General features: G+C 31.7%; 1 protein-coding gene and 1 pseudogene across 2 annotated transcripts; one reads left to right on the top strand and one right to left on the bottom strand.

Moving 5' to 3' along the window:
* The first annotated feature begins 6 nt into the window (after nt 1–6).
* On the top strand, nt 7–5,878 carry LOC134726007 (ribonuclease P protein subunit p21-like). 2 transcript variants are annotated; one of them, XM_063590359.1, is made up of 6 exons: nt 7–173; nt 2,708–2,777; nt 3,273–3,373; nt 4,064–4,146; nt 4,762–4,926; nt 5,577–5,878. In XM_063590359.1, exons 2-6 carry the CDS (start codon nt 2,712–2,714, stop codon nt 5,579–5,581), a joined length of 420 nt encoding a protein of 139 aa, XP_063446429.1. In that variant the 5' UTR covers nt 7–173; nt 2,708–2,711; the 3' UTR covers nt 5,582–5,878. The 2 variants fall into 2 exon arrangements, with proteins under 2 accessions (XP_063446429.1, XP_063446428.1); XM_063590358.1 differs by having other exon boundaries at nt 168–244.
* Nucleotides 5,879–8,530: 2,652 nt separating this feature from the next.
* Nucleotides 8,531–14,645, bottom strand: LOC134726004 (uncharacterized; annotated as a pseudogene).
* Nucleotides 14,646–14,679: the final 34 nt, after the last annotated feature.

The following is a 14,679-nucleotide window of genomic DNA, read 5'->3' as shown; positions in this document are numbered from 1 at the left end:
CAGATAAATATATATAAGACGTTTCCAACACATCATCTACAACAACCAAAAATCTTTTTCATGCTTTTAAAATATCCAAAAAATGATGTAAAAACGGAAAATTTAATTTGGTATTAGTGAAACCTTGGGGAAAGTGCTAAAAAGGGAAAACTGTTGAACAGAACAAGTCAAGGTGTAAGTGTACAAAATTTTGAGGTTTCTGAAACTGACAGTTTATCCACCCCTATCATGCCTATCTATAAAGGTATCATTACAAAACTTCACTATGAAAAACATTGCTTTAGACTACCATGTTGATCTACATAGTATTTTTCTCCTGCATAAAAATAAAAAATCATGAAAAAAAAATTATTATAAAAATATTACAATAAAATTTTGTTGTAATACAAAATATCTGAAGCCATTATAATTTATGGAAAAGTATTTGTTGTATTATGACATGTGTATGACGTCAATAGTGACAACCTGAACCAACCTGTGCAGTTGTCTCGGGTCAAATGCACAGATTTCAAAATAGACATATGTATAGATTATCAGGTTTTCTACACATTGTCATTGATATTGTGAGATATCAACTGCTAGCTACAGTGTGAATATAAAAAAGAAGATGTGGTATGATTGCCAATGCGACAACTATCCACAAAATACAAAAATGACACAGACATTAACAACTATAGGTCACTGTACTGTGTACATACAGCCTTCAACAATGAGAAAAGCCTATACCACATAGTCAGCTATAAAAGGCCCCAATATCTCTTGCACGTTAAAGACACCCTTGTAGATTTCGAAAAAGAGTAGGCTAATGCCACTACAAGGCAGCACTCGCACCCGCCAATTGGAAAGGGATTAATATAAGTTGCAAAACTTGTTTCCCAATCCACTTTAAATAAATATGTTTAAACTAAAGGCCTCAATAAGACAATGTAAAACAACTCAAATATGAAAACATTGGCCTTATTTATGTAAAAAAAATGAATGAAAAACCAATATATGTAACACATAAAGAAATGACAACCACTGAATTACAGGCTCCTGACTTGAGAGCACATACATAAATAATGTGGCAGGGTTAAACATGTCAGCAGGAACCCAACCCTCCCCTAACCTGGGACAGTGGTATAACAGTACAACATAAGAACGAACTATAAAAATCAGTTGAAAAAGGCTAAACTCATCAGAAGGACAAAAATACAAGTGGACGTGGCCGGGTACTTATACATCCCGACACAAAAAGACACAATAAACAGATCTGAGAGTATAGCAGTTATCTGACAGCTAGTTCAAAGCCACTAACAACTAATTAACAAAAAATCATGCATTTAAGACTAAAATCTATCCGTACACATCCAACATCCAATGGATTTGTATAGACGTCATAAGCAGCCAGAGAAAAAAATGACCTTGTGCAATTAACCTTTTTGGCAAGTGCGTGAGCACAGTGAACGACCTAAAAGTTTCACATTGTGAAGAGCAGCTGATATCTTCTACATCTACATCAACGACATATTCGCTAATGTTATCACTCGAAAAGGGTACTTGCACCCATCACTCAAGTATAGTTTAACTTTTGTCGTCTTACAAAATCTATATGCAGAAAAACCATTATCTATTTCTTTATCTATCACTGCATGCACTGGGATCTTCCTTCTACCTAAGACAGTTTTAAGGGCATACAATACAGTTATAGTGGAAGTAATGACGTTGCTAACGTAAATTGTTATTTTCGCACGTTAAACTACGACTAATCGTGAAAAGATGCAGCTTTCAACTGATTTTTATCATTCAAACTGATTTAAATTGAAAACAAGTTCATGGACCCCTCTTTTCTAAAATGCCATTTGGTTTAATTACATGAGAAGATTATGTGTGCCAATTTTCATGAAAACGTATGTAGTGCAATTTTTTTAATTTGATAAATATACAGCAAAAAATTATGTTCTGTTTTTACATTCATGAACATTTGATAAATTTGAGTTATTTCTGAATATAAAAATTTATAAATTTATAGGATACTTATTTAATACAGAAATTACAAATTATTTTAACAACAAAAAACAATTTGTGTTTATCTTTTAAAACAAAAAAAGTTAAGTCTTTCTTTCGAAAAAGGAAAATACAGCCACAAATCCAAATTTTGAGCAAATATATAAAATTTTGGCTTCATTTTACTCAAATAGTAGCACATGAAAGTATATATTTTATTACATATTTGATTAAATCTCGAAAAAAAAGTCTATATGGAAATTTTTATCAAAATGTAAATACGGGATCAAAACTGTATCGTATGCCCTTAAGCATGTTAAGCCCAAAGAAAGCAATCTTGATAATGTCTCTACATACATTATGTTATTATTTTTTTCATAAAAGTTAGAGGAAACATATCATTGTTAGATCTGTAGTCAAGACCTTTCTAAACCCATTCTTTAGTACAAGGACATCTTTGGAAATACATTCAAAACAGTTATCACACCAGTAAACATGGTAAACATAGTACATTTTGTATGTAGAAATATGAAAGCTAAAAGAAATCATTTTTAACAATTTTTTTCATTTTGTAGAATTTCAACACATATATGCTGACGATAATAATCATTTAGCCAGGCAAGCAATGTATGCTTCTGATAAACCTGCTTTATCAAATACTTTTTTTTAGTGTTAAGTTTTTAAAAAAAATTCAGAATTAAAAAAATAATTTTAATTTCAGGAAGATGGGGAAGAACAAGGGTGGAATTCCACAAAAAGAACAATTTCAAAGAATGCAATACTTATATCAGGTACATGTAACCATGGTAACTATAACTCTTAAACTGAAGCACTTTTAAAACATTATATTTAAAGCTACACCATTTTTAGTTGGATAATTGTTTACTGATATACTTCTTTTACCATCTCTAACTTATACACAGCACATTTTTTGAAATATCTTTAAATATCAGAATTCTTTTCCAAATGTCATACATGCAAGTTGATAGGCAAATATACATTAAAACAAGCCTTAAAAATAAACAGAAAACTGCTGAGATCCTAACTTTAATCAGCCAACCATCTTTATTTATATAAACCTAGCGCTATATTATGGAGACGAACAATAAGATATTTTTCCTTTGAAATATTTAAAAGGGACAACTGATAATGACCTAAATCATCTTTGTAGTATGAATTATAACTTCAAGAAAATATAATACAGACTTCACAAATTACTGGGATACTCCAGCTTTGTGGGATTATGTATTTATACATGTGTGTATAGAGTTTACTTTTTCTTTCAGGCTGCCAATCAATGTATCAAATCTGACCCCAAAGATCTCAACCTTTGTCGGTTTTATCTAACAACAATGAGAAGCATAGCAAAGAAGTCAGTTCTTAGATTGTAAGTTCTTTTAAGTAAAGTACCCTTAGGCAATTCTTATATTGTAAGTTTGTTTAGGAGAGAAGTAAGGTCTTTAATAGATTGTAAGTTCTGTTTAGCAAAAAGGTCAAATCTTAGATTATACGTTCTGTTTAGCAAAGAAGTCTATCTCTAGATTGTGAGTTCTACTTAGCAAAGAAGTCAGTCTTTAGATTGTAAGTTCTACATACAAATTTGTACTTTGAAAATCAACTATTTATTTTGACAAACCAGAAAATGTCTGCTCTCGACTTTAGACAGAAACTCAACAACAAATATAACTAAAAAATGTCTACAAATCAAAATATGGTATTACAGTCATGACATTGATTATGGGCATGTATCTTTTTAGCCATGTTGGAAAATTCTCAAACAATGATTATGATAAAGAATACATGTATATCCAACTACATATGTTAAGTTAACCTTGCTCATGTTGCTACTTCCATAATGGTTTATCTTTAAACATTGTGTGCTGGTTAATATATTATATTTATTGAGTTACTCCCCTTTATTTATTACCTGCTGTTATAAGTAAATAATTTCATCTCATGCTGAAATTAATATTTCTTTCTTTTCACTATTGCTTAACCTTTTCTTGATTTGTTTGCCAGAATTGCATTTGGGTTAAAAAATATCAATTATTTAGAATAGATATATTTTATTTTACAGACATGTTGACATAAAGAGAACAATATGTAAGAAGTGCTGTGTTTTATTGATACCAGGAGTAACAGCCATTGTGAGGACAAAAAGTAAGCAAAAGTAATGTGATGTCTACAGAATATCTATGTCACAATCCCATCTGTTTCTTCTCACTCTGTGCTCAGTTTCCTTTATGCTGTGAATCCATTGTTATTTGTTGGATACCAGTTTTCTTAACAATTGAAGCACAAACTTTATATAGGCTAGTATTCATACTTTTGTCAAACTAGAATCAAATATCCATGATAATAATTTTTTCCCTAAATCTGCCAAAATTGGTACCCTCAAAAAATAAAAGAATCCACAGTAATATAAAAAAAAATATGAAAAAAACATTGAAACCATATTACTAAAACAATCTGTAAATAAATTATGAAATTTCCCATACATAGACCATGTATAATATCATCTTCTAAACACAAAGTAAAAGTTTTTTAGCTAGTTCCTATCATCTGGTATTCAAGGATTGTTATGTCTTCAATTACAATGTTTTGCTTTTGTAACATAAATGTTGCAGGCTCAACAACAAAAATCCTAGATGATAGCGTATACATATCATTAACAAAACGAAAGCTAGCAATGAATTATGACAATCTCTAATATCATCCAAAGTGTATAATAGTATACTATATCTGGCTTTCATTGAAATTGAATATATTTTATAGGTAAAAAAGAGAAACACCTTGTTGTTTCCTGTCTGGAATGTGATACTGTCAAGAGATTTCTTCTGAGGAAAGACTACAAACTATGGTTAGATAACCCAGAGGCTTGGCTTGATTATAAACAGCCTATAACAGATGCCCAATCAGCAAATAATAAACACAATAATGGTATGCCAAGTGACTTAATTAACTTTAGATTGTAGTTATAATATAATACAAATTATTATAATTATTTTGTTATATTTACATGAATGCATAGCCATGAAACAAGTATGACCTCAATTTGATGAACTACAATTTATGCTTCATTGAAACATAATCTAAAGTTTTCACTTTTCACATTTTCTAAAGGCATAAAAGTAGACAGTTATGAATATTAGGCTGAATCTTATTTTCTCTCCTAGGATGTACCTTGCTTTCTTATTATCTCCCCTTGTATAGTTTACCATTATACATTTTATATAGTTTCTCATGTGGAGTACTTATAATCATGCTTCCCAATATGTAAACACAACTGTCAGAGTTAAAGGTTAAAGAAATAATTTTGTTAGGAAGGAAACCAAAGTTAATGTAGAAATTTACTTCTGCTTTGAACAATTAATAGTCAGTTATTGATAAAGAATATTTATACATGTTTAGAAGGTTGAAACTGATACAATTATTGGTAATAATGAGGTGTTGTATAGTTCCTGCCACAGAAAAAGCAATATAATTAAGGAGATGTGGTATGATGCCTTATGGGACCAAAGGAGCAGGATGGTTTAATTATTGCGCACTGTAAAATATTTATTAAATGATTTTTTTTTCTCTAATTTCAGAATAAGTCAAAACATGAACTGTTAGTTAAGTAGAGCAAGTAGGATGTATGTGGATACAGCATTCGGGAAAGATGAGGCATGCCACAGAAAACAAATTCGTGAAAGGGGAACAGAAAATGTTATCAATTCCAGGAATTTAATTGTCGTGTACAAAGACAGTTTGATTATTTACAGGGAATGGAAATAGCAGAATATAATGAAAGATATGGATTATTACAGTCAAAATTTATTGTGTATTAGAATTAAGACTGGATGAATTAAGCAATTAAATAAATCAATAAAAAGTATTTCCTTATTTGTTATATTTGTAGTCAATTTCTCTGCGATCACCTTTAAGTGGTACCTAACACTACATTTTTGGTGTACATTACACCTTTGCCCCTGCCTTGTTGATTGTGTTCTTACATATAGGTTTTTTGTCGAGCCTTGGACTTCTGTCGCAGAAAGCTTGTCATAGGGATAGTGATCAGGTGACATCAGTGTTAACTTACTTCTTAAAAGTTTTATATTTCAGAAGTTACAAGACCCAGATGCTTCATACTTTGTATTTTGATGACTTATAGTTATGAAGTTTCCTCCTGTCATATGTCCATTATCCTTGACCTCATTTTCTTGGTCCAGTGACTACTTGAAAAAAGTGTTAAGATTTTTTGTATTGTTAATTTCTTTCTAATTATGAGAAAAAGGGTAACTATATTTAGTAAAATGTGCATACCTTGCAAGGTCCTCATGCTCTTCAGACAGATTTTATTTGACCTCAACCTCATTTCATGGATCAGTGCACAATGTTGAGTTTTCATGGTCAAGTCCATATCTCAGATACTATAAGCAATAGGTCTACTATATTTGTAATGATTGTAAGGTGTACATGTCTAACTGGCAGGTGTCATCAGACCTTGACCTCATTTTCATGGCTCAGAGATCAAAGTTCAGTTTTTCTGTTTTGGTCTTTTATTCTAAAACTATATGCAACAGGTAAACTATATTTGGTGTATGTTAATATTCTATAATGTACATGTCAGTCTCCCAGGTTTTATTTGACTTTGACCACATTTTTAAGGTTCATTGTGCAGTGTTAAATTTTGTGTTTTCAACTATACTTGTATAGAATGATTGTAAGGTGTATATGTCTGTCTGGTTGGTATCATCTGACCTTCACCTCATTTGCATGGTAAATTGGTCAATGTTAAGTTTTCATGGTTAAGTATGTTTGGTAGATACTATATATTTAATGCATAGATTGATTGCAAGGTGTACATTTCTGTTTGGCATGGTTCAGCTGACCTTTTTAAGTTTTCTTGTATAAGTCTGTTATATTGAATGATTGCAAGGTGTACATTTAATTCTCATTTGGTTTGTTTGACCTTGACCTCATCATCTTGGATTATGTTAAGTTTTATGTGATACCCACAGGGGGTGGGGGTAAACACCCCTTTTTTTGGATGATCATGCATTTTAATAGTGACATATAGCTGGAACCCCACTTAGTCCTGGGTTGGGAACCCCCCCTTTTTAAAATGTCTGGATCCGCCCCTGGATACTTGAGGTAAAGCGTTATATTTACGACTATCAACATATAATCAGTGGTTAGTAAAGAAGGCAAACATATCAGCATGTGCACTCTTTGTTTTCCATAAAAAGGGAATGTAAGAGTTCAGGAAAGTATATCAAATCATGAAGGCTTAAAAGAATTGTAAGAGGCTACAAACCATGAAAATGAGGTCAAGGTTTTATAAACCATAGCTAATAGTATCTGAAGAACAGATTTAACCACAAAAATATAATATTGACTTTTTTACATTGAAAATGAGATCCAATTCAAATGAGGATTGACAAATATATTTACCTTGCATTCATTCAATTCAAAGAAGTATATAAAATCAAGAACCTTTTTAAATTATATCCCTTTGTCAAACAAGAGTGCACACACTGAAATGTCTCGCCTTCTTTACAAATCATTGAAAGTATGTTGATAGTCCTCAATATAAAGCTCTATTACAACTGTCACATAAACTTAACATTAACAAAAAAGAATAAACCATGAAATTAAGGTCATGGTCAGATGAACCATTTTAGGAAGACATGTACAGCTAACAATTCTTCCATACAGCACATATAGTTTTTTAAAACAAACAGAACAAAACATTAAAACTTAACACTGAGCAATGAACTGTGAAAATGAGGTCAAGGTCAAATTAAACCTGCACGACTAATATAAAGATCATAAAATATTTCCATACACCAAATATAGTTAACCTATTGCATATAGTATAAGAAAAAAAGACAAAAACTCAAAAAATTAACTTTGACCACTGAACCATGAAAATGAGGTCAAGGTCAGATGACACCTGCCAGTTGGACATGTACACCTAACAGTCGTTCCATACACCGAATAAACTAGCCCTATTGCTTATAGTATCTGAGATATGGACTTGACCACCAAAAATTAACCTTGTTCACTGATCCATGAAATAAGGTCGAGGTCAAGTTAAAACTGTCTGACGGGCATGAGGACCTTGCAAGGTACGCACATACCAAATATAATTATCGAATTACTTATAATAAGAGAGAATTTAACATTACAAAAAATCTGATCTTTTTTTTCAAGTAGTCACTGAACCATAAAAACGAAGTCAAGGACATTGGACATGTGACTGACCGAATAGCTTGATGCATAAAAGATGCTCCTTTGAAACTTCTGTTGACAAATGCTTCTAACCCAGAGTTTGGTGTATAGCTGAAGATATAACCATTCATATAATATTCTAATCAGAAACCTGTGTTTGTGTATACCAGGTAGTTCAAGCATAAGTTATGGTGGGGCCAAAGGATGATTTGTATCGTGTATAGTGCATGTATATCATGTATTTATAAATGTGATATTGAATATATGGACAAACTAATAAGAGAAAACACTGAATGAAATAAAATACTTTTATCACAGATGTGAATCTTTAATAAATACAGTATGTATCACATTTTATTTATGCAGCAATCATGTGAATTCATTCTATTCAAAAGGATTTTGGTATTATTAAATTACTTATCAGACATGTCAGAAATGGCAGATATTCAAGACTGATTCTGTTATTCTCTCTAATCATGCTAATCATTCATGTATAAATGATAATGTTTATATACATTAATACAACAATGTACAATGCAGAATCTTAAAGCTTTCAATCATAAATTATACCCTAATATAAAACTGAACCTCTAAACATGAAACAGATGCAAGAATCTTACACACAATGTACATTGTAATACATGTACCTATAGCTTATACAATAGAATATATATTTAAACTATTCAAAAATAATTAATATTTGGATCTGGGTAAATATTCAAGGTTAGTATTGATAGCTACACAGCATGATATAGTGTAGCCCAATACTAAACTTACCCAAACTAAAAAGGGTATAAAAGTAAAGCCCTGAATTCTATCACTTAAAAGACATTTCTGATCTACTCACAAGCATAACAATTGCACTCAAACATATCATACATGTGCATGATGTGAATTATATCATATAAATAATGCATTAAGTCGATCATCTAATGTAAAAGGATCATATGTTAATCTCCATTGCCGGTCTTGTAGTCCTGATACTGTATTTTCTAGTTTACCTTGACTAGAACCACATTCCTTCAACCAATGGATAAACTCTGGTGGCCAGTCAGAATTCTTTGGCCAATCATATTCATAAGATATTTCAACACCATGCAGAATTAAAGTCTTTAGCTTTCTAATTCTAGCTAAAAGCAGCACTGAAGTACTTGAAAGAGGAAAACCATATTGTAAGCACATCGTCTTATCATATCAACCAGGGCAAATGGAAGTCTTCTGTCGCCAGCTTCGTTATTTTCCAATAAAGAATTGGTGTATTTAAATGTTGTCAGTGTATTGTGATAACAATCTATTATATGATCTAAAACACCTTTAGTCACTATATTAGCTAGGTCATCTAAAGTCAGACACCTTAGAGGCATAGAACGAGGAAAATTTTCTTTAATAACCATAAGGTAACGCAAGACGAGATCCAACTTAAAATTAGGACAAGATTTTAATACAAGTTTCCAAAAATCCTCATTTAAATCATTTTGTAAAGGGAACGGCAATTCTTCTTCTTGCACGAGTGTCAGTTCTTGTAATGAATTATTAACTAGTTCTAATAGTAAGCCTGATGTCATTATCTCACGTCTTGTTCGTAATTTTTTAAGATTAGGAAATTTTGTAAGCACGGGAAATTCACGCTGATCAAAATCTTCATAAAAGAGCATACAGGAAATTTCCAGCTGAGTAATCTTATGGGCTAAGTTCTTGTTAACTATAACATCTAGGAGTCCTATGTCTTGTTCTACATGATATTCATTGTCACAATAATTGATTCCTACAGATTTTAACTTTGTACATTTCTCTAGTATTTGACAGACTGATTCTATAGCACAGCTATCAAGATCTATACCAATACTCCCAACTTCCCATTCTTGTACAAGTAAAAAACCTCGTAAATTAACACAATGTTTGGATATAGCTTGGAATATGTTTAGACCATCATGTCCTACTTCAAAGGCAAATTCTATTGTGATGTTCTTTATATATTGGCCATACTGCTTTATACAAGACATGAAGCGTGACCTTCTCTCAGGGATGAAGTAAGCATTTTCTGTCAATTCATTTTCATATAGGACAATCGGCCAAGCTGATGCTGATGACAGTATAATATCCCATATAGGAAAGGCTGATGAGACCGCCATCTTATCCTCCCATGTTAGGTACGATAGAATCTGAACAACAGATATACTTGGGAGATACACCACTGATAATCTGTCAGACATCTTTTATTCAAATCCACAATTTATTTACTATAGCCTTTAAATAATTCTACTGTTTCTACATCTGTCTATGCTTTGATAAGGTTAGTAATTTGTCATTTTATTGTGCAAGTTGAATTTTATACTCCATCAGGGTTTATGTACGGGAAAGGTTTCTATGTATATATATATATACATCAGCTGATTGGTTCTTTCATCCTCTAGCATGTCTAGTCTCGATCGATGTGCTCAACCTCCAAAATACCTGAAAAAAACAATTTACATGTATAAATTTAACAAAATATTCCAAAATTTTAATGAACAATTTTACTGTTTATTTTGTCTCAAAATAGCGTCCTATTGATCTTAAGACTATCTCAAATATGGCACCTAAGCAGCCTTTGAAACAGTATTTATTCTACTTTCAAAAATATTCTTTTCCTTTAAACATGTTAATATAAGGGTAAATTAGCAACAGCATAGTAAATTGCACAAGAGCAAAATATTGAATAAAAATTCAAATCGTATAACCAAATCTAATTTTTTTTTACTACAATTATTCTGTTTCAGAGTCCTATTATGAGTTAAATATTTAACAATGTTTAATAACAATCTAAATTCAGACCTGTATCAAGTGTCAATATTGTGTCCATTTTTGACTCAGACTCGTCAGGGTTGGACCCAAGTTTCTTAACAAAATAAATTATCAGTATCAATCCTTTTACAATAAATTATGATAAAAAAAGTAAATAAAATATTTCGCTGAGTGCAGCCTGATACGACCACAGAGTTTGAACCCTGAATATTTGTGACAAGTTTGGACACAATATGCAAGCTTGATTTCCCCTGAATTTGGATTGTGATCAAATTTTTGACATAGTATAGGCTTCTGACACAAACTAAATGTCAAGATCTTAAAAATCTATTGCACAAACAGATTCTTCTTGAAAATTTAAAAAAAAAGCAATCACTTTTAAACTGTTAGCACCATAACCCACAAATGAATCCAAACCCTCTACTTTAACATTTTGGTACAATTTCAGAGCAATTGAAATACTTTTACACAAGTTAATATCCTGAAAGTAGAAAAATGCCTCTTTTGGGACCCTAATTCCAAAACAGTTGGGACCATCATCCCCAGAATCAATCCCAACCTTCCTTTTGTGGTATTGAACCTTCTCATTAAATTTCATAGAGATCCATTCACTAAAACTTAAGTTATTGTCCGGACACCATATGTGTCTTCAGAGGACACAGAAGACAACAACAACATCATACATGTACCATTACACCATCCCAATTTTTTTTGGCTGTCATATACAATTAGGCCAATCCTGAGTCACGCTTAGACCCCACTGAAATGCACTTAAAATAGAAAATGACTTCTTCAAGCGATTTTGGCTGTGAAATATATTTAGAAATTCTATAAATAGACACAAAATTTTCAAAATCACTGTAACAAGTAATTTGAGAAGATCACTTAAATAAGTGCTTATAAATAACTTTTTCTTGATATTTTTCTTACAAGCTTGATTTTTTTATTGTTAAAAAGACAAGAATTCCATTGAAAAAACAACTATGTACATCTAGAAATTGTCCTTTGCTTGATTAGCCTGTCTGTTTTTACAATTTATTTAAAATATATGCATTTTCTGGAATAATTCGTAGATCAGGACATAAACTTGAAGTATATCATTCTAACTCTAAAGAAAAACAATCAGGTTACCTAATATTGTTGACCTTTGTCTGATAGTCAGAGCAGTTAATGAATATTTGATTATAGAACAATTCCCAAGGGTACTTTTAAAAGCTTTAGCGCACTAACTTACTGCTCAAGCGCACTGGTGAAGTTAATATCCATAGAAAAAGAGATAATTGATCTATGTAGGAAAATTATAGAAAAGTTTGTGAAAAAATGGAAAATCAATGAAATTAGCATTTGAAGATCAAAGGAAATACCAAAATCACTTAAATAGGTGATAAATAAATTTATCAAATCACTGAAATAGGTGATAATGAAATCACTTGTTTAAGTAGCACCCCTGACTGTCTAGTATTAACACCTTGTATCATCATATAGCGGATATAGTAGTCCAAATAATTATGACGTCTGGCAAGGCTATTTAGGGGGTGTCCCAGAAAAAATTTACAAAAAAGCCTTGCCAGACTTCATAATTATTTGGACTACAGATATAGGTACTAACCAAGCAGGCGTGAGCAATTTTGATCTTACACGGTAACAAAAAATCTTTGTTTTGTTCACATAATATCAATGTGTACTTTAATCTAAACATAATTGCTGCTCTAAGAAATGATTTGGTCGTACATGTAGGTTGATGATTAGAGATGTCTCATTATTTTCCCAAAACAAGAGGGATTACTAAAATCGTGCTCAAAAACTTGTAAAAATACGTTGGCCCTCGTCTCATCGGATATAATTCTATATTCATTGCAACTCTTTTTCTGATAGAAGGTCAATGTGTGTGTGTAATAAGTATAGCTGTTTCAATAATTGCATTGAAATCTTTCATACGTATGTTATATTCCGATATTTTATCCCTAAAGAAGCGTTGGGTATGGTGTTTAGCTGACCACATAAATCCTAATGTACAGTGCATAGTTGAGTTGTTGTACACCGTACACAAAAACTTTATTTTCATACTCGTTTATTACCCAAACAGTTTCAAGGAATGAGCATCACAGGTAGGTTTATGATTGGTAACCATTACTGTTGCCCTGTATTAGATATATAGGAAGATGTGGTGTGAGTGCCAATGAGACAACTCTCCATTAGGTTTCTTTTTGATTAAACATGTAAATGTCTCAACAACTGTATCAAAATTGAAAGTGGGTGTTGACTTTTACAATTATTTGCGCATGAACAAGTTAATTGTTCTCATTTGAATATCAAAGTCTGAGGTCCCGAATTTAAATAAAATTAAATCCAGACATTCCAAGATTAGAAGAAAAAATTTCTGGATCCTGAAATCCCGAGCTTAAAAACACCTGATCCAGGAGTCCAGATAAAGGTCCTATCCCCCCTCAAGATTTGGAATCCGGGTCCGTTCGCGCCCATTCACGTCCGCACCCACTCATATTCGCCCCTTTTCACTTTTGCACCCCACATGTTCGCACCCAAAGTCTGTTCGTACCCTACATGTTCGCGCCCAATTTTAATTGGTTTTGTGTTTAATAACTTTGCAATCAAGTTTTGGCAAGTAGTATTATTAAAAGTATAATTGATTTCATTGTCTCAAAATAAAGCGAGACAGCATTTTTTAAGTGTTGAATAAATCTTAATCATGTTTTTTTTAGAGCGTATTGTTAAAAAATAATAATATTCCTTTCTATAATTAAAGTGGGATTCTGTCAACGTTTTATTTTGTGTTGAATAACACTTAGTCATGTTTTGTTTAGTGTATTGCCTATAACTTTGTTTCATTGAGTTGTTTCAAAATGAAGTGAGATTCTGACTACGTTTTTTTTTGTGAGTTGAATAAATTTAATCATGTTTTGGTTTATATAATAGTGTATTGCTATATTTCATCATTTCATTGTTTCAGATCAAAGGGACCAAGCTGTTATTAAAATTAATTAACTTTTGGGTTTAATTTATCATTTAAAGATCTTTAAAATATTCAATCTTTTACTCATACCAAGCTATAAATACATTCAGTATTTACGTCAAAGCAAATAAAAACAACAATCCTGATTTTCCAAATATCCAACTGGAATTTGAATTAAAATTGGGCGCGAACGTGTAGAGTGCGAACGGACCATTGGTGCGAACGTGCGAGGTGCGAACGTGTTGGGTGCGAAAGTATATTGGGCGCGAACAGACCTGATACATGTATCCAGGATCAGGATATCCAAGATTTGCATCAGTCTTTATTTTTCTTGCAACGTTCATGACAGAAACTATTTCACGTTCAATTTCAGTGTGGTTTTTGTTATGCAAGCACCCCTCTTTACCACACTCTAAGAAAAAGTAACAGTGAATCACTGAGTGACAGTGTCACTGTCACTAAAATAATTTTGCATTAGAAAGAGTATAATTTTCAGTATTATGAAAGGGTGTTTTGTAATCGTGGTGCCGACTGCAGCCTTATAGTTTCATTTTTTTCTATCTCTCTTATTGTCATCTATAAAATTGCAACATTACCAGTAAATAATGCTGGGTGGAAATGTCACACTGAGTTACTTTATTTTAGGAGAAATATTTTCACCAAAACGGACATTGTTACATGTGAAAATAGTTCTCGTTTTAATCATAATTTTATCTATTTTT

The sequence above is a fragment of the Mytilus trossulus genome, chromosome 7, assembly GCF_036588685.1.
Source record: "Mytilus trossulus isolate FHL-02 chromosome 7, PNRI_Mtr1.1.1.hap1, whole genome shotgun sequence".
Classification (NCBI taxonomy): Eukaryota; Metazoa; Mollusca; class Bivalvia; order Mytilida; family Mytilidae; genus Mytilus; species Mytilus trossulus.
This window is presented reverse-complemented; position numbering and strand designations above follow the sequence as displayed.

Coding starts and splice junctions, on each gene's coding strand:
- LOC134726007 (XM_063590359.1), top strand. CDS start 2,712: ATGGGGAAGAACAAGGGTGGAATTCCACAAAAAGAACAATTTCAAAGA. Junction 3,374..4,063: donor AAGAAGTCAGTTCTTAGATT/GTAAGTTCTTTT, acceptor TTTATTTTACAG/ACATGTTGACATAAAGAGAA. Junction 4,147..4,761: donor AGCCATTGTGAGGACAAAAA/GTAAGCAAAAGT, acceptor TATATTTTATAG/GTAAAAAAGAGAAACACCTT.